The sequence below is a fragment of the Mytilus galloprovincialis genome, chromosome 3, assembly GCF_965363235.1.
Source record: "Mytilus galloprovincialis chromosome 3, xbMytGall1.hap1.1, whole genome shotgun sequence".
In the NCBI taxonomy this organism is placed as follows: Eukaryota; Metazoa; Mollusca; class Bivalvia; order Mytilida; family Mytilidae; genus Mytilus; species Mytilus galloprovincialis.
In genome coordinates this window covers 53,673,703-53,699,892 of record NC_134840.1, presented here as the reverse complement: position 1 = coordinate 53,699,892, position 26,190 = coordinate 53,673,703, and the positions used below count along the sequence as shown (strand labels likewise).

The 26,190-nt window shown below is 31.7% G+C and overlaps 1 protein-coding gene and 1 long non-coding RNA gene across 5 annotated transcripts in view; both read right to left on the bottom strand.

Moving 5' to 3' along the window:
* Positions 1-2,617: 2,617 nt before the first annotated feature.
* The window catches only part of LOC143068310 (transient receptor potential cation channel subfamily M member-like 2), an 84,169-nt gene continuing 60,596 nt past the window's right edge, over positions 2,618-26,190 (bottom strand). For all 3 annotated transcript variants that reach the window (XM_076242253.1, XM_076242255.1, XM_076242254.1), the window contains 10 exons: positions 25,268-25,490; positions 18,522-18,661; positions 15,373-15,512; positions 11,937-12,061; positions 9,662-9,756; positions 9,051-9,242; positions 8,504-8,699; positions 8,044-8,163; positions 6,346-6,519; positions 2,618-5,766 (listed from right to left, as the gene is read on the bottom strand). In XM_076242253.1, coding sequence (XP_076098368.1) covers positions 5,665-5,766; positions 6,346-6,519; positions 8,044-8,163; positions 8,504-8,699; positions 9,051-9,242; positions 9,662-9,756; positions 11,937-12,061; positions 15,373-15,512; positions 18,522-18,661; positions 25,268-25,490 — 1,507 coding nt within the window. In that variant the 3' untranslated portion in view covers positions 2,618-5,664. The remainder of the gene's footprint in view (positions 5,767-6,345; positions 6,520-8,043; positions 8,164-8,503; positions 8,700-9,050; positions 9,243-9,661; positions 9,757-11,936; positions 12,062-15,372; positions 15,513-18,521; positions 18,662-25,267; positions 25,491-26,190) is intronic.
* On the bottom strand, positions 20,504-24,978 carry LOC143068313 (uncharacterized). Of its 2 annotated transcripts, XR_012976150.1 has the most exons (5): positions 24,364-24,978; positions 23,064-23,125; positions 22,497-22,584; positions 21,657-21,795; positions 20,504-20,919 (listed from the first exon to the last, which is right to left on the bottom strand). It is a non-coding gene; the product is annotated as an uncharacterized LOC143068313 (long non-coding RNA). The 2 variants fall into 2 exon arrangements; XR_012976151.1 differs by lacking the exon at positions 23,064-23,125.

Genomic DNA, 26,190 nt, shown 5'->3' with positions numbered 1-26,190 from the left:
AACAGAAGGGAAATGTGTAAAAAATGTATTTAAAGTCAATCTGTTCTCCTTGTCATCAATTTCAGTATGACATTTTGAGGGGGTTTCCAAACTATCAAAACAAAATGATTGACGTGAGGGAATGATACTCTGGCCAACCCCATTAGGGAATTGACGGCTTGAAGCCGTCTTTCCCCAAAAATCTAAGTACATTTTTGGATTCAGCATATCAAAGAACTTCAAGATTTCAATTTTTGTTAAAATCAGACTAAGTTTAATTTTGGACCCTTTGGACTTTAGTGTAGACCAATTTAAAAAAACAGGACCAAAAATGAAGAATCTACATACACAGTTAGATTTGGTATATCAAAGAACCCCATTTATTCAATTTTTGATGAAATCAAACAAAGTTTAATTTTGGACCCCGATTTGGACCAACTTGAAAACTGGGCCAATAATCAAGAATCTAAGTACATTTTTAGATTCAGCATATCAAAGAACTTAACTGATTCATTTTTTGTCAAAATCAAACTAAGTTTAATTTTGGACCCTTTGGACCTTAATGTAGACCAATTTGAAAACGGGACCAAAAGTTAAGAATCTACATACACAGTCATGACAGTTAGATTCAGCATATCAAAGAACCCCAATTATTCAATTTTGATGAAATCAAACAAAAGTTTAATTTTGGACCCTTTGGGCCCCTTATTATGTTGGGACCAAAACTCCCAAAATCAAACCCAACCTTTCTTTTATGGTCATAAACCTTGTGTTTAAATTTCATAGATTTCTATTAACTTAAACTAAAGTTATAGTGCGAAAACCAAGAAAATGCTTATTTGGGCCCTTTTTGGCCCCTAATTCCTAAAATGTTGGGACCAAAACTCCCAAAATCAATACCAACCTTCCTTTTGTGGTCATAAACCTTGTGTTAAAATTTCATAGATTTCCATTCACCTTTACTAAAGTTAGAGTGCGAAAACTAAAAGTATTCGGACGCCGGACGACGACGACGACGACGACGCCGACGCCAACGTGATAGCAATATACGACGAAAATTTTTTCAAAATTTGCGGTCGTATAAAAAGGAAATAAAAGTAGTTTAAATGCATTATGAACTGCAGTTATTTCTGTGTCTTTGAGGAATTTTGTGTCGATTTTCAATCAATTGTTGGAGTAGTGAAATCAAATTCAATAGACAATTGTATAAAGCGTTCTCGTTGACACTGAGATTGACAAATTTCTTCTTTGAGAAATGACAAGAATATATTATTTTAGGAAAATAGAAAAGTAGAGCGTTTACTTCAGAGACAATAATTGTACCTGGTATACATGAAGTAGTAGCTAAAATAGGGTCTGACAAGAAAGGGTACTTCATTTATAATTTACAATGTTGTGTCTCCAGGAGTAATTTTTATGAAAAAAATATGGACAGGCGCTAATGAAAGATCTTGTGATTAAACACCAAATAAAGAATCCCCCATGTAAAGTACCATTGTTTAAGAAGAAGTTTTGGAAATGGAATAGAGCAACTGTAGAAGAAAAGCATCTAAGGAAATAATGAAGTCTATGGTCCGCTCCCTGTAAAAAAAGATTATGCGGATATGTGTGGATTTGCGGAAACTAAATGAAATGAGAAAAACAGATGCGTATCCAATCCCGAGATTTAGGATAATTTGGTTATTTGTGTGGGTCTCAGTAGTTTTCATCACCGGACTTGATACAGCTTATCGTCTAATTCCAATTACATCTAGTGACTAGGTAAAGACTGCATTTTCGACCCCATGCTGTGGACATACACAGTTTGCATCAATGCCATTTGGACTGTGTAACTCGGCATCAAATTCCAGAGAATAATTGTAGCATCAGATAGCTAATTTCAGTGACATATTGCAGTGTTATATCTTTATGACATTATTGTTTATGGTAAATCATCACAATCTTTCAAACTTTTGTAAAGGCCTCAATGGTTCTGTGGTAGCATGTTCTCACCAAGTGCGGGAGATTCTGGGTATGAACCCTAGCCTAGTCAAACCAAAGATTTTAAATAAGTATTCGCTCCTGCTACGATAAGCACACCGCATTTTAAAAGCAGTGAAAGTAAAGACATATCGCAAAAGAGTCAAAATAACGTGTTCAGGTACGGTGACATATATTCCTGTAGACTGTTACATTTAAACTAACATATTAAAAATTAGACTCAACGTGCCCATCTTGTACAAAGCAGACTTAATATTCCTATTACATTAAAATGTTTTTATACCAAATATGCATTTCATCAGCTGCTGGACGTGAAGCAGTCTTTTTCCTCCTCATGTGGGTGATCTTAGGTGCTCTGGAAGGATATGCAAATCTTGCTCAACATGTGGAACCCATGTGTTGCACATTTTAGTACAAAGAATTTTGACAGATGGTATTTCGTCTAAAATGTTAGTTCAAATTGGCAGGAGAGGAGTGGTTGCCAGTATTTTACCAAACTAAAGACATACATTTTTGGATAAACAGCTTTAAAGATAGAACCCAAATGTTTCACAGACATGAAATTTATCTTGAACTATATTTCAATGTGTAAGCATAAAGATTGCAATTTGGCAACTTCCTGTTTAAAAAATTAGTTCCTATGGTTGAAAAAAATATGTAAAGAAATAAGGTAACTTTTATTGACAATAAGACAAACAATCATCAAAACAAGTTGTAAAATCTCTAGGTAAGAAAGGCATATATTATAAATGGTAAAAACCATGCATAGTGATAAAACAAATTACTAAACAATGGTCAAAATCTTATAATAAGCATTGTATATAGGTTATAATTGTCCTAAATGACGTTTGAACAAATAAGCCACTTATATCAAGTTTGTGTAAATTTTTTGTTAAAGATATCTAAATTTATAATTTTCTTTTTAAAATATTTCTTAGACCAAAATAAATATGTAATCTAATGTTTTAAGCAAAAGCTAGTCGACATTTTGATTAAGCATGGTATAAGATAGTAGTTATGCTCTTTCAATAAGTGTCTTTGAGATATAGATAACATTTTGTCCATTTATCAGTATGTACATTGGTCTAGTTTGAGAAGATTTTTGAAAATTATTGCGCCATTCTCATAGATTTATAATGGTATTTTGAGTCACCATAACATACAATTCATGCTTGAATGACTAATGAAAAAAAAGATGCACTTTCCCCAATTTAGTTTAAAACAATTTATCATAAACTGTTGACATAATTGTATTAGAAACAAATGTCAAAAGACTTCTAAGGACAACTAAAAATACTTAGTGCAAAGATCACAAATGATACACTACCCATCACCCCCATCCCTTATTCTCATCTCAACACTTGTATTTGTAATTTAAACAAAACTGATTATTTCTTTGTAGATAATTCTCCTTTAAGTTATGAATCTAACATGATCTGAATGGAAAAACTAATGGACAGACAGAGTGGATACACTGAACTAATTTGCTCATAAGGGTGTAAAAAATTAACACTTTTTTCACTGTGTTATAGTGGAGAGATTTATACAAAACCTTACAAGGCCATTTGAATAAAAATAAATAGTTTAAAAATATCTGTCACACTAACATTCAAGATCTATAAGATCAATATTCAATAACAATCACAGTAACAAAACTTTTACAACCAAAGCAAAGCTTTTATATTTTGATTACAAACATTTACGTGGTATAGTTTGACAAAAATGTCATGCATAAAAAATAAAACTACCTGACTACAAACTAACACATTTTACCTTGAAACTGATCAAATACATTCTTTGACTCTTACAGAAGCTTTTTAAAGTTGTGGCTATTGTAATTAAAACTAAAATTAAAATAGCTTTTTTCAAGGCTATCAGTCATTGCAATAACTCCTAATAATTGAATGTGATAACAAATTTTCATGCAATTGGTCAGTTCAATTCAATACCTTATAACTATTCAAAAAATTGTAACTTATTGAAATAATCATTGCTTAGGTCAAAAGCTTGGTTCAGGTGACTTTACTTATACATGTATTTACCAGATTTACAAATACAAAAAAATAATTTTCAACACCTGAATATTTTGAATTAGCTTTCTAAAAATTAAAAATAGAATTGACTGGCTGCAAAAAAAATAGTTAACACTTGACAAATTGTGAATTTTTATAAAATTAGCAACATACATTCATTTTTTGTTTACATAGTAGTTTCATAAATATCATTCAATAGCAACATTATTTTATGCGCTTAAAATGGCACATCAAAATGTTAATGACTAGAAATGAAAGAAAATGCTTCCATTTTTATACTAAAATGGTGGGAGGTATGATTAGATCATCAAATTACTTTACAAAACATCATACATGTAAATATAAAAAAATAGCACTTAAAAACTGAACACATGTAAAAAAAAAAAACCAACTAAATACAGAGGTAAGAAAATATTATCAGAAATAACACTTAACAATATACCATAATGTAAACAAAAAAATTATTTTTTTTCTTTCACTTTAATTTTGAAATAGATGATAAAATTGTACTTGATATAAGTTCAAGGTTCAACTGACTTTTGCCATATTGAAATGAGATATCATCAGCCAATTCAAACTTTATTTCAAAGTCTTAAATACAAGTTTTCTTTTACAATTTTCTCCAGTAATCAATATGGGAGTAATAAAAGCCTTACATTATATTGTATAGCTTTTTTCATCATATATCAAAACTAAATAAATAAACATAATATAATACCATCAATAAAAGTCCTTTTGCATTTTCAATAATTAATTTTATTACATTATAAACAAAGACTCAGTACTTCATTCTCCCCATGAAAAAAAAGTCTACTTATAAAAATAGTGTATATGTACTACATGTACTAGAGGGGTGTTTAACAACCTTGATTACCCCTGCAGGTCTCACTTAAATATTGTTAAACAACAGTATCAACTTTCATACAAATCTGTACAGAGAAATCATGATGTGACCTGATTTACACAGAAAGTGAGCAAAGTATGAATTACCTGGTCATGGGTCATATAAATAGTGTTAAGTATCAGGTCATTGCTCCTATGAAAAGTGTAAAATATCAGATTATGACTCCTATGAAAGTGTTAATATCAGGTCATTGCTTACATGGTGGTATTGCACATGGAAAGTGTTGTACAGTGTTAGATCCTCACTTACATAAAAGTCTTTTCCAGTATCAAGTCTTGGCTTACATGGAAAGTAGGTGTCTCCTTACATTTCAAGTGGAATAGGTTTTGTAAGTATAAGGCCCTGGACATCATTTAACAAAGCTAATAAAATTTTAGTCCACATAACAATGTATATACATTATGCACATGTAACACATTTGACTGTTTTGGGAAATAACATCCCAAATTGCTTTCATAAAAAGGGCTGGGAAATTGTAACTACTCCATTAAAAAGTTCCCCAATTTGTGGAAATGAAATTTTGTGAATTGTTGTAAAATGTTAAAGGTTTCAAAAAATCCTAGATTGAGACTTGGTGAAGAGTGAAAATAACAAGTGAACTCAACTCAAGGATATATATAAAAAACTTCCATGCTCAAAATATACTGACAACTTTGCCTAAAAAGCCTATAAATTTGCATCTCTTCGGGTAGTAATTTTATAGTTTCAGCACACAGTTAAAAGCCACAAATTTTGTCAATCACAAACAATAACACATTTATAATATATTCAGTAATAAGCATTATGTAGATTAGCAGCTTGTCTAAGTATCAAGTCCTGGCTTCCAAGGAAAGTATTGTAGGAAGAGACAGTTTTCCATTTCTTCTCTTTCTGTAAAATGTAAATAAATAAAATGATTGATGGATAGGTGCTTTATGTCCACATGCAAATTTAGGAAGATAACATGTTAATGTCATATGAATATATCCGACTATGTTATTAACAACAAAGAAAATGCTACCATTATTTGATTGGTTGATGTTTAACGCCACTTTCAGCACTAATATGCTATTTCAGGGTGATTATGTTTTGTTGGTGTATGAAGCCAGAGTTTCTGCAGAGAACCACCAACCTCTGAAGGAAAACTGACAATCTTAGTCAATTGAGATCGAAACTGAGTACACCTGCCATGTTCAGGATTGGAAATCACAACCTCAGTGTTTACATGCAAAGCTAAACCCTTCAAACAGAAGTTGTAGCATTATATATGGTTAATGTAAAAATTTGACACCTCAAATCTAAATAATTAACTTTTTTTTCAAGAGGATATATTCTAAATAAATGCAACAGTAGTATACCGCTGTTCAATAGTAATAAATTGATGTAACTGAAACAAATCTGAGTCACAAACCAAAACTGAGAGAAACACATCAACTGTAATGAAAAAAGAAATTTTATCAAAACACTAACATTTTTTAAGTTGAATTCTTTCTCTCTGTCTTCCTCATCAAAATGTAGATTCCAAACCTCTACCTCTCTCCATGCATTATCTGTATTATACTGATCGTCAAAATATCCTTTGTAGATAACAGTGGAAGTAAAGGGAGAAGAAGATCCATGGGAGGGAGAATACTGACGGAAAAACTAAAAAAAAACAAAACATTCTTCACTATAAAATAAACTAAAAAAAAAAACACTAGTTGCAGGTCATAAAATCCAAAGCTACTTGTATTAGCAATCATTACATTACAGTTCAATTATTTGTATAAACGCAGAATTTAGATTATGCATCTTCATTTTAAACAGGTGAGCCACAAATTGTTTATTAGCTACAGTAAATATAGAAACCTACTGACCAAACTGGTTTGAGAGATATCCTTTTACAGGATCCATGAATTAATTGGCTAGTTACATATGAACAGTAATCAGGCTTGTCTTGTTCACATGGTATATTGTCAGCACCCCCTTCTAGCCACTCAGGTTTAGGTAAAAACTTTTTGAAACTGTTGGAAAATGTCTAATGAAACTTCGGTCAGAATTTAGTTTATATTTCATGAATTTAGCTTAACTCATTCGCCCCCAAGAGACTTCTGGAAAATTAGGCATTTTCAAAAATTTGCAATCATATGCAAATTATATGCAAATTAGTAGACTCTTGATGCTGTAACTGATGCTCATCTATTAAACAATGTATTGAGATTTGGGGTGGATGCCATGGGTGGGAGGTGGAAGGTTTTCTCGTGGGTTTGAACCCTACCTAACTGAAAAATGACCATTTTCTGTCTATTTTCCAATTTTAAAACAACCTTGAGAGGTGAACATTGACCAGACTGTGTTTCTTTGTCATTCAAGTATTACCCTATAGTTACAGCAATCCATTCATGCTAACTGGGAGTATATGGGACTTTAAGTGTCTTGCTGGCGAATTATTATTATCAAGTCAGGTCTGCCTAAATGTCCGTTTTTACAGATTTTTTTACAAAACAGAGACCTAGATTTTACAGACTAGATTCCTATTGGCCATATTATACCTCTTTGTGTTCCTATACCACCTATATAGATATAGGAAGATGATGTGTGAGTGCCAATTAGACAACTCTCCATCCAAATAACAATTTATAAAAGTAAACCATTATAGGTCAATGTACAGCCTTCAAATGCAGAGCCTTGGCTCACACCAAACAAAAACCTATAAAGGGCCCCAAAATTACTAGTGTAAAACCATTCAAACGTGAAAACCAACAGTCTAATGCATTAAGAATTATAGTTTATACCTACAACAACTACTAGTTACGTAGTGGCCATCAAAAGATACCCACCCCCACCTGATTTTGGCTACTTTTCACGTTTTTCTGATTTTGAACTCTTAAACGGCTTTCAAAGTGCCATATTTTCATAAACAGATGTCTGAGAAGAGTTTATGGACCATGAACTGCTTGGTTTAAGTCCCTGCTATCATGACAGTTCAGGTGGGGCAGTTCAAAAAAGGTATTGAGGGTCATACGGGCCATCAAAGAATGGTTGTCACCATCACGTCTACAGGCGAGATTGGGGGTTTAAGGGTTAATACAATAACTAGACATATTTCTTCCAGGATATAACTTTTTTAATTTATTCTTTATTTTATATCCATGTAAGTGCAAAATCTGATAATGCTTGACAACAAACCTTTATCATATCAGTGTCTTCCATGTCTGGATTGACCTTGGTAGCTGTATCTTCTGCTGTGAAGGTCAAAAACTTCTGACATACAGCACTATACATAGTCAAATATCCATAATCACCTCCCTGTAAAATACACATTCAAAGTTCTTACTATTCACCTACCGGTAAATGTTTTAAACTATTTATTAAAATTTCTGCACAAAGCTGACGTCTTCTATGCTGTTTTTACATTTTTAGAAAAGAATTAGATTTCTATTTGGTTAAAAGCCTACAGTTATACATGTACTGTCAAATTCTTATTTAAGTTTGTAACTTTTAAAACTGATTAGATATATACTGATCTTGGTAATTTAAAGTATTTTTTTCCTAATATGGTTAAAGCGCACAAAGTTTAAATCAAATCTGATTGTGGACTGTATTGCATGGTTTTAAAGTAGACTTGTCCTTAAAAGAAGTATGTTACCCTTGGTAATGAATATTCTGAACTGTCACTGTTCTGTATAGCTATCACTTCTAACACTCTTTTATCATCAACGCTGAGGAAATCATCAGAGTTATCTTTCCTCTTCCAACGTGTGATGACCACCATTACATTATGATTAGGTCCCCATCTGTGTAGTCTTCCTCGTCCTCTTAAACCTGTTCTCCCACGGGGGTTGCTATTTGTTAATATATGAAATAATAATGTATTTTTTTGCTTGGCATGACCAGAAAATGTGTTCTTAGTGTTTTGTATTATCTTCTTGATTTTTTCTAACATAAAAATTACCGTTTTATATCGAATTTGATATTTGTCCATCAAATTTTGTCTCATTTGAAAATTTATAAAAACTGATAAAAAAAGAAGGCTAATTATAGGGAAAGAAAATACAATGTTTTATAATTATTTTGTTTGAATGATGACTTTTTAAATTTATTAAGAAGACAATATTGTTTAAGCAGAGAAAGTTTTGATTTTGATTTCACATAATGTTTAATCAATAAAATGATATTGATAAAAACTGTCTTACATAGGTAAATTACAGGTATCTAGCTGATATTTAACTTTGACTCCATCTTGTTTGATGTAAGTTTTCCTGTCTATATTCCTCTTCTTGCCTTTAATAACAACAGTTGTAGATGCATTCCATGCAGGCATTATACTGACTATTTCTGATTCTCTCACATTCTGCATAGACATGGCTTTACTGTCTATCAGAGATCTGTAGCATCAATGAAATAGTTTATCAAAGATACAAGAATTGCCCCCTAATTGAAAACTTATTTGCATGTAAGTATATATTCAATGATACTTTCAATATTTAGAGGTTCTTTTCAAACTGGAAAGTACTAACTTATCTCTAAATAACTCTTAGTGTTCCTTTCATTACAAACTGAACTTTCCCCTTCTTTAAAATACATCCCTATATCAATTATAATTATAACATAACGTCCAGAAACAATGCTAACTTGTAGCAATTCCATTTCAAATACCCAGAATGCTGAGATTGAACAATAAACCACATATTCCAATACACTGATACAGGAATGGCCAATGTACTTGAAAACTCCTCTGCTTAACAAAAGCGACATAAAAAAGTAAGTATCATTTACATTAAGCCACTGTTAATATTTAACCTACTGTAAGAAGTCTTGATCAACATATGGTTGTGTCTTCTCCGGATAATTGTCTTTGGGGCAGGAATAGACCACAGGATCATAGGTAATGTACACTATCTGTAATGGTAAAGTATAAGTTATTGTGAGTTTTAATACTGCTGTAATCACTAGCCAGTTAACCCTGATGTTGTGAGTTCAAACCCGGCTTGTGATGGTGCACTTGACTCCAATCTTAATTGATTAGGATTGTCAGTTTTCATATCAAAGGTTGGTAGTTTTCTCCAGGCACTCTTTCTTCACCAATAAAATCTGGCCGCCATAACATAGCCCGAAAGTGGTGCTTACAAGTGGTGTAAAAACACAATCAAAGCACTGTAAGCGCTGAAGGAAGTTAACCAAAAACCAAGGCAAATATAATTATGAAAACTGTGGCAATGTTTTAAGATTTAAAAGAATAAACATAAAACATTCTTATATTGTACATTAATGTTCATTTAATGAATTAATCATTATTAAAGGCAAATAATTCATATTTTATCAAGGTTTTCAAAAGCAAGGCATATATCAAATATATTTTTTTCATGGTCATGAGTCTGCAGTGGTACAAGTTCGCAATGATTGCAGTTCTTCTAGTTGATAGTTAACGTTAGTATTAGTTGACTGTTAGTAGTTCAAGTTGACTTTAGTACGAGCTTGTAAAAGTATGAATGGACTTGCTTCCCTGGAAAGAAAACTGAGTTTGTGTTCTATAGTACAAAAATTATGAGACACAAATCAGACAAATGTTTACTACTACAGGGATCAATGGTGAGGTCTGACTGACCTGCCCATAGTAAATGTAAATGACCCCCACCTTCACCCCAAGTCCGTGATGTCTAAGTTTGGAATAAAATGACAGGTAATTTTAAAACAGTTGGTCAAACATTCTTGGGCTTGAAAGATATGTTTTCTTTAAAATGAGCCATATTAAAATGAGAATTTTTATAGAACCAGAAATAATTCAAAATATAATTAAGGTAAATTCTTTAAACCTACTCATTTTTTTCCATCACTAAAATTTTATAATAAAAAAGAAATAATTGTATCATAATGCTGCTACGAAGTCTCCCAAACAAAGCTCCCATAATTATTCATTACCATTGTCGCCTGACATTGGGCAAAGTCTAGTGCACATTGGTTTGGTCTTAGAAAGTGATATGCATATGTGACGCCTATGAAATTGACCTTGTATGTCATTCAATCTTTTTGAAATGACAAACAGGAATGGATATGGTTTAGGAGTTGGTATCTCAATCTTTTACAAGTTTTCAAAACACACACAAGAAGGGGTGGGGTGACCCTAGGGAATACCCCTATATTTCATTTGATTTTTTATATTTTCCCATACATGAATATATATGGTTTAGGGGTGGGGATCTTGACCATTATCAAGTTTTCAAACAGGAGGGAGTGGGGTGACCCCAGTGACTTCTATATTTCATTTGATTTGTTATATTGTTCAATACATGAATATATATGGTAGAAGGGTGGGGATCTCATCTGTTGCCAAGTTATCAAACAGGAGGGGGTAGGGTGACCCTAAGAACTCTCCCTATATTTCATTTGTCCCATACATGAATATATATGGTTTAATTTAAAGGTGGGGATCTCGACTGTTTCCAAGTTCTCAAACAGGAGGGGTGGGGTGACCGCAGGAACTCCCCCTATATTTCATTTAATTTAAAGGTGGGGATCTCAACCGCGATTAAATATTTCATACATTTCTTCTTTGACATCTTAGCCAAAAGCTCAGGGGATAATAAACTACATAAGGATTCCTAATGTGCATGTGCAACTTCAAAACTTTTGGGTGATTCGACCATCATTTAAAGTTTTTCTGGTCATATCTTTTGTAATCCAGAATTAAAAGTATGAAAAACCTGTCCAATTAGTTATAAATAACATAATATCCAGCTAGATAATAACAATGGCACGTATTTCAGCATTTATTGGGTAGAACACAAATCTAGGGTGCTCACATAAGGCAGCTTAACTGCCTAAAAAAAAATCAAATTGTAAGTTTTTAAAGGCTCCAACTTCTTTCAAAAGGCAAAGTTGACTTTAGATGATTTTTATTTTTATTTTTGCCCAATCTGGATACAGCTTTATTCATACTACATGTGAATGTAAATTGTTTATTGATTCCAGATAAAAGGAATTTAAATACATGTATAGAAAGGACACACCGACGAGAAAACATGATGTCCTCCTTTTTATCAAAAGTGGGGCATAAAATATTATTATATATCTAGTTATACCTCCCAAGGCACATATTTATCAAAGACAGGAAATCTGGTTACAGTTGTCTCTGGGTAAGGTGATCTTCTACTAAGCACATGTATAAAACTTTTTTCTGCTACCAAGGCTGGCTGTAACTGTGGATCTTAAATAAATAAATGGACCACACAATGTTAATACTTGTTTTATTTTGATCAGTTCATGTATATTAATTGCTTCTCACTATGTGATAACTTTTTTTTATTATTGAAATTTCTCATCTATTACAGTAATAAAAATGTTTATCATATAGTATATATTATACTTGTATTAAATAATACTTAAATTTTACAGTTCAATAACATTTAAAAATATTAAAAGGCTATGAAAGGATTATAAGGTTTATTAATCAGATTCCTACAAATTTCCTCACCTAACTGATAAAGGCACCTTTATTAACTGCTTCCAAAATGTTATCACATGCTTTTCCGTTATTGTCTGTGGGGTTTATCACATGCAACTTTGGGTATTTCCAGAAAGTTGAATTGTTTGTAAACATGGCAGACGACACGGACACTGCTGCTTTTGTTCAATCGTTGAAAAACGAAAATACAGTTAGGAAAACTGCTAGTGATATGAGACTCTTTACCAAATGGTTGAGATGCAATAACGAGATGAGGTTAGCAGAAGAAGTTCCTGTTACGGAGCTTGATAAATATTTGGTTCATTTCTTTATGACAGTGAAAAATTTAAGACGACGAGTCAAACTATGAACCACAATCTGTCAGATCAATGCAGAGCAGCATTTCAAGATATCTAACCAAGAAATGTGGAATAAATATAATGGTGGACAAAGAATTTCATCATTCTAGAGATGTGATGTCTGCCAAACTGAAACAGCTTAAATCCATGGGAATGGGAGCCAAAAAAAGGAAAGCAGACCCCTTCACAGCTGAAGAAGTTAATTTACTATATGAAAAAGAGCTGCTTGGTGCAGGTAACAATTCTTTGCATAATTATTATTTTTTGTTAATGATATTTTAAGTAACTTTGTCTTGTTATTTCACTCTTTGTGACGTCACAATTTCCTCTAAAAAATGTACACATGTACAGATGGTCAGCAGCATCTAGAACATACTGAAAGGATAACTAAAATAAGAAATGGTGCTAACTTGGACACACATGTCTTTCAAGCCAAGATGTTTGCTGACACAGGTAAAATTTCAGGAAAAAGGGAGACAAAATTCAAAATTATTATTTAAATTTTTAATCAAATTACAGAAAAAAATCAATTAAAAAGCACAAAACATAGTTAATATTACATAGTTTATATTGTCGGGTTGTTGTCTCTTTGACACATTCCCCATTTCCATTCTCAATTTTATTAACATGTAGTGTAAATATATATCTAACAAGATATCAAGATATTGCCATCACAAATTAACAACCAGATATTACAAGTGTAGCTATATATATATTGTAAACATGTGTATAATAATGATATTTTAACAATCAATATTGAACCGGTTTATCTTCTTTCAGGTAATCCTAGATGTCCTATACAAACATATAAACAGTTTCTTAGAAGAAGACCAGAAAATATGGTTACTGATGATTGTCCCGTTTATTTGGGGTTTTCCATGCAAATAAAGGATGACGGTGTCTGGTTTTCAAGACAAGCTTTAGGAAAGAACACTTTAAGGTGGCTCGGGCCTATTCGAAGTTTCTATCAGAAGTGCCATATTTTTTGTTATTTTATTCTTTACATAAAGTGAATCAAATTGGTCCAAAAAAAATAGGAGGTCACGGACCATTTCAGCTCAAAATTTTACTTTTAAACAGGTATGTAAAAGGGACAATTTTTCAATGAAATGATAGGGAAAATAGAGGTGTTGACATATTTTTATTGGAATATCAAAAAAACTTTCTATGACAATTGGTCCAAAACTGTAATATAAAATGCTGAAATATAGCTTCATAGAATGAGCAAATAAAAAACATAGGTCACCTATAAGGGAAACAAATATTTGCCTTAAAACACAAATTTTTGCGGCAAATGGTAAAAATGAGTGAAATGTCATTTTCAGCCTTTAACAGATACACATAATAACGAAAACATTCTTTTAATGACATAACTACATATTTCAAAATTTCTAATCAATCAAAATATTTAAAAAAATAATATTGAATTTACGACAAATACTTTTTGGGTGCATTGTAATTCATGCGTGAAATTATGCGCAGTCGAATAGTCCCGATCCACCCTAAGTAGTTTTGTTAAAAATATGTGTGAAGACGGTGGTATTCAGGGTAGAAAAACTAATCATAGTGTCAGAAAAACTACTATCACTGCCTTGGTACATGAGGACATACCAGATACACGCATAATGCAGCTGAGTGGACATAAAAATGTTCAATCCATAAACTACTATAGCTCAGCATCAATTGAACAACAGAAGGAAATGTCTAATATTTTGAGTAAAATTGGTACAGGGATAATAACTTCGGACAAAAACCCAAGGCCTTTGGATGATAACAATAATGATATACCATCAGATGATGATGCAGAACTTTTGTCTGCTTTCCAAGAAGCCAAACTTTCTTTTGTTTTAAAGGACATTTCAAATTTCAAATCTAATTCTAAACCAGTTTCAGTAACAACAACTACAGGAATAAATGAAATGCCAGAAATCGTACATGAAAATCACAAAGGAAAAGCAATGCATATGTTTGCAAGGGCAACTATTACAGGAAATGTGACCATTAATTTTTCAAACTAAGAACATTATACATGTAATTGTTGTCATACATTTATGTCACCCTGATGCTTGTTATATTCTTTAAAACAACAATTAAAGTTCAGAAATTTGTATTTGGTTAATTATAAATTATTTTCTTAAAGTTCAAAGAAAGACAAAATTTTAATAGTTCTTGTCTGTATTTCTTCTGTTGAAGTATATGATAAAAAGATGGATACATGTCATTTTTCATATCATACCCTTTATCGGCCTTTGGTCATGATATTATCCCTTGACTTGAGCCTACGGCTCTTGGGCTGATATCATGACCGAGGGCTGATAAAGGGTAAGATATGAAAAATGCCATGTAATAATCTATACATATTTTATGGAATGTTTCAGTTTTTTTAATGTCAAGCCTACATAAATCAGAGCCATCTAAATAATAATTGCTTATTTGATGTGCTTTCATCACTGCATGAACTCATAAAGATCTATTAAGCATAAAAATTTGCCTTGTTTTTTTTATCTCAAAAAGCTTAGATTAAAAACTAGAATGTTTAAATGTTTTCCTAAATGCATCATGATATGTATATAAAAAGTTTTCAAACATTTATCAGATCTGAACGTTTAAGTGATTTTTTTTCAAATTAACCATTAACAAGAATGTTAAAAGTATAAACTGTTGGAATACTCCAATTTGACAAAATTCTACATAATGTGGTTACTACAAACTTACTGATCTTCTCAATCATGTGACGTAGTTCTTCAAGTGCCATTTGACAGTTAGTAACATTCTGTTCCAAATTAGAAATCTGTTCAACCAATTTACCATCAAATTTTCTTTCTTGTAAAAACTGGCTCATTATACTGTCTAACCTAGAAATGTATTATTTGTAAGTGTAGAATAACAGATATGTTATTTTTGTACAATCATTTTCCTAAAAATTCATATCTAAGTTTGTTTCTGTCTACTTGTCATTTCTCAGACTACTCAAGTGGGACTTAACATTTAACCCTTTCATTATTCAAATAATTTACCAGAGTTTGTTTCAGGTCTTTAATTCATCTTTAAAAACACTACTGTGTGTTCAGACTGCTTACATTTGACTGATTTTCAACCCTATTGTATGTGACATAATAATGTCATACTACCGTTCTGACATTCAATAAAATTGAGAATGGAAATGGGGAATGTGTCAAAGAGACAACAACCCGCCCAAATAAAAAACAACAGCAGAGGGTCACCAACAGGTCTTCAATGTAGCGAGAAATACCCGCACCCGGAGGCGTCCTTCAGCTGGCCCCTAAACAAATATATACTAGTCCAGTGATAATGAACACCATACTAATTTCCAAATTGTACACAAGAAACTAAAATTAAAATAATACAAGACTAACAAAGGCCAGAGGCTCCTGACTTGGGACAGGCGCAAAAATGCGGCGGGGTTAAACATGTTTGTGAGATCTCAACCCTCCCCCTATACCTCTAACCAATGTAGTAAAGTAAACGCATAACAATACGCACATTAAAATTCAGTTCAAGAGAAATCCGAGTCTGATGTCAAAAGATGTAACCAAAGAAAATAAACAAAATGACAATAATACATAAATAACAACAGACTACTAGCAGTTAACTGACATGCCAGCTCCAGACTTCAACTAAACTGACTGAAAGATTATGATTTCATCATATGAACATCAGGCACAATCCTTCCCGTTAGGGGTTTAGTATCATACCATCATAACATATATGAGAAGAACATAACCCGTGTCATGCCTTTGTAACCTATAGCTTTTTCACATAACCCGTGTCATGCCTTTGTTTTGACTAGTTTGTGATATCGACCATACTTTTCAGCCCTTCTATTTATCAGAATATTTATACATGACTTTCACATACAAGTGAATTTCAGTCGGCATACAAAGGACTCTCAGTTATCATTTCAGCTTTTAAACTTTTTAGCCCCGTTTTTTTTCAGCTTATTAGCCCTGTTATCTTCTGCTTGAAGCTGCTCTTCCTCAGTTTCTAATTTCTTGACAAAGTTTCCCCAATAACTGTAGTTCTCTGTATATGAGAAGAACATAACCCGTGTCATGCCAACAACTGTTTTTAGAATAAATGTGTTTAGTTCCGATGCAAAGACCTTATCAGTGACTCAATATTAACGCCAAAATATGCAATCTTTAATGACTTGACAACAGTATCGTAATTATATCCCTTCTTAATAGTATTAATTGCATAACAGTGTGGTCGACAGTAAAACGTTTGTAGGTTGTAACTTGTTTGTCAACGGCTATGATTTTATGCTCACCCAGTCTGTCAGAGGCCTTCCAGTGGGGATTGAAATATTCACTTGTCACACATTCCGATACATAAAATGAAACTTTCTTTTTACAAAGCTTGAAAGGAATTTGTTTTAAATATTTATTATAATCATCACATACAAAAGTGTCATTTATAAGAATAATAATGTTCAGAGATGATATTATTTAATAATAATAAAAAAAATAGGTTTATCTATTGTAAAAAAACTATTAAGTTGATGGGGTTAATTCACAAAATATCTCATTGATTAAGAGCACAACCCCTTCTACGGTGTGATCATTTAAGAATGGCCTACTATTTATTCAATTCGTATACATGTGGGTTTTGTTTGTGAAGAGTTCTGGATAATTAAAAAATCATTTGATTTCTTTGTTTAATACCATAAAACGATTCATTTTTTCAGATATTTGTCACTTTGCCTTATCTTCAAGTCCAACACAATTTCTCACGTTTCTTACAAAACTAATATTCTTGTGATGTATTCTTTTGTTGAAAAAAAAATGTATAGATATAGATAGATATAGGAAGATGTGGTATGAGACAACTCTCGTCCCAAGTAATAATTCATAAAAGTAAACCATTATAGGTCAAGGTACGACCTGCAACACGGAGCCTTGGCTCACACCGAACAGCAAGTTATAGAGGGCCCCAAAACTACTAGTGTAAAACCATTCAAACGGGAAAACCAACGAGAACGAAAAACACATATGAACTACATAAACAGGCGACATCATACATTGTAACTTTTAAAGCCAATTAAGTAAAAAAAAATATCTGAAAGAACGTGCGATATCATATTAGGAAAATTGATGGTCAAACCATAACAAAAAATCAAGTAAAGAATTTTAAGTATTCAACCTTTATAGCTTGCTGTTCGGTGTGAGCCAAGACTCCGTGTTGAATGCCATTTTTATTTATTTTCAAATTACAAAGGTTATTCCTGATTAGTATTTTTAATTATTTTATTTAGGCGTTTAGAACCTTTGGTGACCTCACAGTTTAAATTTCTATGATAAGTACGTCGTGAGCAGTGGGCATTACAGACGAACGTTCACCTAATTTTCCCCAGTCAATGAATGGCCATAGCTACACTGTTATGAATTTCATTCTAAGTATATTCAAAGGTTTTGTAAGTTTCTGAGGTGAATACTGACACCTTTGTGCTTTATAAAGAATATTACCATAAAAAATTGGATGTGAAATACCTGAACGTATTAGAAGTCTGCATGTTGAGCTATATTTACGAATGATGTCTTTATACCGATGATAAAATTTAGTAAATGTTTTGACTAGTTTGTGATATCGACCATACTTTTCAGCCCTTCTATTTATCAGAATATTTATACATGACTTTCACATACAAGTGAATTTCAGTCGGCATACAAAGGACTCTCAGTTATCATTTCAGCTTTTAAATTTTTTAGCCCCGTTTTTTTTCAGCCTGTTCAAACCTGTTTTTCAGAATACTCTTACCAGATATCATTTCAAAGCAGATCTGTTTTCAGACGACTGAAACCTAACTTTCTTTAACTTTACTGTTTTATTTTTAGAATACTCACATCTGACTTTGCTTATTAGCCCTGTTATCTTCTGCTTGAAGCTGCTCTTCCTCAGTTTCTAATTTCTTGACAAAGTTTCCCCAATAACTGTAGTTCTCTGTATACTGAGTCATCATGATATTTATCTTACTAGCTCCATCCTAAAATATTTTAAATGTTAAGGTATTCGGCCCATAATTAGCCAATATACAACAAGCAAAATAATTTACATTTTTATCAAGTATTGTAAGTAGGGGGGTCTAAGAATTCTTACTATGAAATAAAAATCCGCAAAATATTTGAGGTTAACAGCAGAGCTGGGTTACAGTGCCCCCCCTTTTTGTCCTCAAATGCCAAATAAGGGGTTTAAATAGTATGTAATTTTAATAAATCTATATAGTATAATTTACTAATCTATCTTTTAAAAGGAACCTTACATGTAACCTTGTAAAATTAAACATAAAAAATAAATTGTTTTTTTGCTATTCTATTTTTAGAACTGTGTTATTGTTACTAATAATAGAAAAAGGAGAAAAGTCTAAAATTTGTCAATTTTATATCATCACTAGTTCAAAAGTGAATATTTTACCAGAGCATTAAAAAATGACATTTAAATTAACTTTATATATTGTTCCATCCTAAAAAAAATTTTTAGAAACTTTTACCGTACCAATTTCGAGAAATTTTGATTTAGAATGTCAAGGTCACAGTTCGTAAATGGAGACTTGGTATCCCTGTTCTGATGTTTTTTGGTATAATTTATGTAAATCTTTAGCAAAACTAACCATACTTCATATAATCTTATAATAAGAATAAACTATGATATTTATGACATGTAAAGTTCAAAAGGTCAAAGGTCAAGGTCATTTTAGGAGCTAAAATTAACAAAAATCTCCTTTTTTGCTTAATTTTCAAAAGTGTATCTACCTATTGGTCCCATAATCTTCACAACCTTTGTAAATAAAGACCATTTGATGATATTCAAAAAGATCATGGTTTGGTTTCAACCTTTAGGGGTCAACAGGTCAAAAGGTCAAGTAATTTTAGGAGCTAAAATTAGACAATGACCTCCTTTTTTGCTCAATTTTCTATAGTAAACTTACCCTTATGTACTATAATCTTTCATTACATTTGTTAATTATGATAACTTTATGATATGCAATAGATAAAGGATTAGCTTCAACTTTGAGGTCAAAAGGTCAAAGGTCAAGGTAATTTTAGGACCTGAATTATGAAAATTCTCTCCTTTTTGCTAATATTTCAAAAGTATATAATAAAAAGAAGATGTGGTATGATTGCCAATGAGACAACTCTACAAGAAACTAAAATGACACAGAAATTAACAGTTATAGGTAATTGTACGGCCTTCAACAATGAGCAAAGCCTATACCTCATAATCAGCTATAAAAGGCCCAAAATGACAATGTAAAACAATTCAAACGAGAAAACTCACAGCCTTATTTAAAAAAAATGATCAAAAAACAAATATTTTACACACAAACAAACCACAACAACTGAATAACAGGGCCAGGCTACTGACTTGGGACAGACACATACATACATAATGTGGCGGGATTAAACATGTTGGACAATATTTATGGTTTTGCTACATGTTTTCGATTTTGTCCAATGTGCAACACCAGACATCACATGACAGCATTAGGGCTCAGACTGAGGATGCATTTTCTTACATTTCACACCAGCATTAACTAGAGCTCATTAAAAAATACCCCATCATTCCTGTTCAACATTGAACTCAGTAAGGTTAATTATCTCCCATGAAATATTTCAGAAAGTGTTTATCCTACTTCATGCACATAATAAATAATAGAAATAATCTTCTTCAATGATATAAATAAACTCTATCACATTTCAATATTTATTTGTCAAGATGGTTCAAAGGATACAAATAAATATTATCATATCTAAATATACAATGTACAATCAATATTAAATCTTTTGAATATTAACATTGATCAATAAAAAATGACAATGGGATCAGGATCAATCATACAGTATACCAAATTAAGCAGACCTATTGCTTTTTGAATCTGATACATGGACTTGACCATGGGTACATAACTTTTTTCACCGATCCATGAAATGTGGTCAATGTCAAGGGAAAACAGTTTTACAGACATGAAGAACTTTCAATTCATGCTCATTGCAAGTATAGATATCATATTATTCATAAGAGAGAGAATTAACATTAAAAACATTAATAAAAATTGTTGAGTTCAAAATATCTGTAATGCAGCAACAACTTTGATCTTCAGTCTAAGGTTGGTCAAATCCCACACAATTCCTGTTATGTCTTCAGCCCCTGATGGTGTTGGAGCTTTTAGTACCACATTATATCAATACTGGCTGCCAGTTTCATATTCTATCTCTTTGATATGAGAGATAACATCTTGCCTAACTGGAAGTAAAAAAGAAAATTTATCACAAATTAATTAAAACTTTTAAATTTAGCATTCTGAAGAAGAAAAATATCACTATAGTATATGGTTGAAAGCAATCTGACTACCAAATGTGTTTATGTGTTACAACACTGAGGGATGTTCCAGAAATAAATGTAGGGGGAGAGGGGGTCAGAAGACACTTTTTATTTCACCCCACCATGCATAATCTTTCATTTGTCATTTCAGTGCCTTTTAAAGCTGAATATGCGGTATGAGCTTTGCTCATTGTTGAAGGCCTTACAATGACCTGTTGCTGTTAATTTCTGTGTCACTTGGTTTCTTGTGGAGAGTTGTATCTTTGGCAATCATATGACATCATCTTTTGTATATAAATAGGGGTATTAAAAAAAAAAGATTGTAAAGTTCTAGATTTCTTTTTTCTTTTTTTTTAATAGAAGTCATTGACTTTCAAATATATACACTACGTTTACAGCTCAGGTGGATTTTGCTTTGTCCACAACTTTCTAGCTTGTCAACTCTGCCCACCCATAGGAGTGGGCATGCAATTTCTTTTGTTTAATCAAAAGACTTGCAAGTACAATCAATTGAAAAAAAAGCAGATAAGCATTAGATATTTTAACAAAAAAGAGATTATAGCTGGAGTGGGCCAGTGGAAAAAGCAAAAAAGCAAAATCCATCCAGGCTGATGTGTAGCACTGTTCAAACATAATTGATTAAATGTTAGCTAACATACTCAATCAGTTGTTTCAAAGTCCATTACAATGAAGGATGTATATGTATTCATAGGTCCCTCAACATTTGAAAATGTCTGCTTTGGTGTGGCATTTGGTATCTGGTGGATATATCTGCATCTTGATCTCACAGGCTAATTTCTACAAGAAGCAAATTATAGTTTAACAAATAAGTAAACAGCAGAGTAATCTGAGTTCACTTACATGTAGTAATAGGCATTTTTAGTTTGATAATGGGTAATGTTTTAATAAAGTTCAATCTAGTTTATCCCTGCCACATTCTGTATGTGCCTGTCCCAAGTCAGGAACCAGTAATTCAGTAGTTGTATTTTAATGCTGTATAACCAATAATTCAGTAGTTGTATTTAGTCTTCTCCTTTGAATTGTTTAAATTTATAGCTGATTATGTAGTACGGGTTTGTCTTATTGTGTAAGGTTTTATGGTGACTTAAAGTGGTTCCTTTATATGTCATGTGAAGTACATGTATTGGGGAGAGTTTTCATATTGGCAATCATACCACATCTTCTTATTTTCAAAATGGCTTTGTACCAATGCAAGCATTATGAATATTTTATCCAACTTTATAGATTTAATTTTCAAACTCTATCCATTATAAGATAAATCATGGACAAATAGAGAAACAAATAGACTAAAATTATGATAGTACTAAGTAGTTATAAGCTTTTAAACAGTTTAGATAACTCTCTAATACATGTAAACATGGAACATGTACATATGTGTTCATGTTTCATATCTACCTTTTTTAAAGACGAGACATAATATACATGATATAACAATTAACATGAACATGTATCTTAGAAAACTGCTCTAGATTTATTACCTATGCCCATCTGTGTTTGTCTGTGTATTAGGTACATGTAAATGTAGCATAAGTTCTCCACAGTCATTAACAAGGTTAATTAGCATCTCTGAAATTTAAAAAGTTCCTTGCCATCATTGATACATTGATCATGTATGTACATATAGATATACAAATGTAAATAAAAATTGGTTATACAATGTACATTGTATCTATATATAAGTTAAGTTCAGACATGTTTCAAATAATTTTAGGTACAACCATTTATTTCATTCATTTATCAATGACACTACAACAATTGACAACAAAATTGCTATCAATCTGAACACAAAAGAAAAACCTGTGTATTAGTTAATGAAAATACACACGATTAGTCTTTATACATGTATCATGTTTTGATTATTTACTGACCCCTAATGTACATTTAAATTAACAGTGACAGATGGCAGAAATACATATACAACTGTACAAATTACAAGGTACATGTATCTTCATGATCATATAAATGAAAGAAGAGTAATACATGTACATGTATGCTACATTTCTTGGGATGGTAATCAAAAATATCTCAGATAATCTGCAAATTACCTAATCAATTGTGTTTTGTAGGTTTTGAGGGATTAATGTCACATCTTTAACAAGGATGGTTTCTTTATAAAATGAAATATAAATTTCTGTTACAAAAATGTTCTTCATTTTTATAAAACACATAGATAAGGAATGTATACATGCATATGTAGCAGTACAATGTACATGTACATGTACATCATTTGTACATGTATGTATGTACAAATGATGTTTGTTAGTTTGTAATACAAATTTTCTTACCAAATATAATAAAGTGAAAACTGGACATATATTAAAAACCACATTACATTTTATAATAAAATAATATTTGTTGTAAAAATGCTATTTGCCAATGTACATGATGTAATAAAAAGAATAAATAATCAAAGAATTCAAATATTGAAAAATTAAAGCTTTACAACTTGTGATCTTACAACGCTGAAAATTTACTCAGGGACAATGCACCTTGGTGAACTTGTGTCTTATTCGCTCAGTCTATATATTTGTCAGTATTTAAATTTTTCGACTAGTTATTGAATAAAAAAAAATAAGTATAGTATGGATATCAGATTAAAATGGGAAGTACATGTACAAAAAATGTACATTGTTTTGTACATGTAAAGAATCAACTTCTTCTTGCATTCATAGAAATTAAACAGAAAAAACTCCCAGATATATACATGTATGAACGGTCAATTGTTTGTTTGCTCTTCATTTATGTTTCTTTGTATCCTACATCATGTACATGAGCATTTGACTTTTAATCAAATACTGATTAAATTATTAGATGATTTTTAGATGGATATTATCAAATATATTACTATAGTCATGCTAGTATATACATGTATCAATTAATTAGTGTTGTGGCAGTGTCTGTGTCAATGTGACAAGTTTAACAGCCATTGATGGTTCATGCTACATGATGATCATACATGTACACATTGTATGTGTACGGTACCATGGCAATTCAACTTTTGAACATGTTGAAGGGTAGCCTTGGCTGGAATCCCTCAATTATCTTATAGCATGCATGTTTTCCTATTTAGTTCTACTGCACTTTTGTTTAATGCTTTCTTGCAATTCATTATTGTTATCAATATGTTTGTATTTGTTTTTTGCCTTGACTTGGGTGTTTGTTCCTAAATTATTACAAACATATAAACTGACCGACCTGGATTATTTTTTAAATAATCATTTTTTTCATACATGTATCTAGTTAATGGCTGTTTTGCCAGACAAGCTGGTGTCGTGGGGCATAATTAACATGACAATGTTGTCCAACTCAAGTTTTAAAATGTTTAGATTTGTAAATGCAAATTACCTGGCACCTGCTCAAAGTTTTACACTGAAGCTTGGCATCAGCTTGGCCTTTGGTTTACTAGGTTCTCCATGTTAGGAACCATAAGGAAGTCGGTTCAATTCCATCCAGATATACACTTTACATATGAATACAGAACTTTAAAACATAAAAATGAACGATCCATTCAAATTGTCTCCCAGAGCAGATCGCCAGATGAAAAGGACAAGTGCGTGATGTGTTTACATTCCTTCTATCAACTTATCTTCCTATGCCGGTACAACATATTTGACAACCAGTTGCATCCAAACTGCACACATTATTTCCGCATCACGATAAGACAAATAGACTTAAATCGGCGTACTTGTTTTGGTAAAACGCCTTCGTCTGTCTTGGCAGCCGACCGAGTCGTCCATATTTGTTTACCATAACTTCTGTTTCCAGATTGTCAAAATTGGACAATTTATAGAAAAAATGAGCGTTTACTCTATAGTTAATGAAAATATACTTCAATTAAGCCTTTCTGATATTTTAATCGTCATTTTAAAAATAATAACTATACTTTCGCTTACTAGGCGGAAAATACCGAGGTGTTGAAAAAATTGACACCTCGGTAAACTCCGGAAAATTTTCCGTAAGTCTTTATTGTGGGTCGGATACCTTAAACTATAGGATTAAACTTTTCTTTACAGTTATATTTTAACTACCATACATTATACATGATTCAGCAAATGCCATGATTTCAAACTCATTCAGAAAATTGATAAAAGGCTATTCATTTGAAAAGTCAGGATCATCAATTGAACTTTATCTACTCTACTGTATATTTTTTATTCATAAATTTTATATAACTAATATGAAATAACATTGTAAAGGATGTTTTATGAAATTTTGTTTACACTAGGAGAAAATATAAATTTTAACTCACTACTGTTTCCTTTTTTTTCTTACAGCAATCAGATAAACGCCTGCAGCATCTCCTCCAACAGTACCTGCATGAGCTGAATATACATTGGAATACCATTATAATATAGCTGATGATGTTTAATGGTGGAGGGAGAATAAGCTTCTCTTCAAAGTCTATAATCAGACTATACTTCTGGTACTTATATATAGATTCTGATTCACTCTGCACTTTGGAATTTGTAGAGCTGTAAAAGAAATATAATCACATTTAGATTATTAGCATATGTCTTGATTAATGCCTAATTGATAATTGACGTGTCTGAAAATATAGACTGATTTATATATAAATTTTAATTTTTTCACTAAAAACTTAAATAACAATTGATACATTTTAAGTGTCTGATGTGCTTTTTGGATATACCGACATCGGTTAATCGGTTACACTCGAAACCAAATATTTGAAAACCAAGGATGTATAAGAACTGATACAGGTGAAGTGCTATGTGACCAAAAGTGGCATGAATGAAATAGTCAAAATAAAAGAGCTGTTCCTTTACTTTTGTGTGTGTTTTTTGTTGTTGTTGAAAAAATATTGATAACAGTAAAATCAAAATTTTATATCGATTACTATCTGTTAGTTCTAATGATAAAAATAGATACATAACTATTTCTCAATAATAATAAAATTAGGAAATAATTCATGGAAGCCATGGATTTGTTTGAAATTTACACGGCCAAGGCCATGTGTAAATTTTCAACAAATCTATGGCTTCCATGAATTATTTCGATTCTAATAGGACAAATACGGTCATTAAAAAACTGAAAAGGGTGGGTATTGCCGTGTGTATGGCTGTTCTTTTTTACTCCCTGTTATTTAAAGCTCAAAGATTCTAATAAATCTTTAGCTTGCATGGATTATTTCATGAATAACTGCTAGAAAAAATA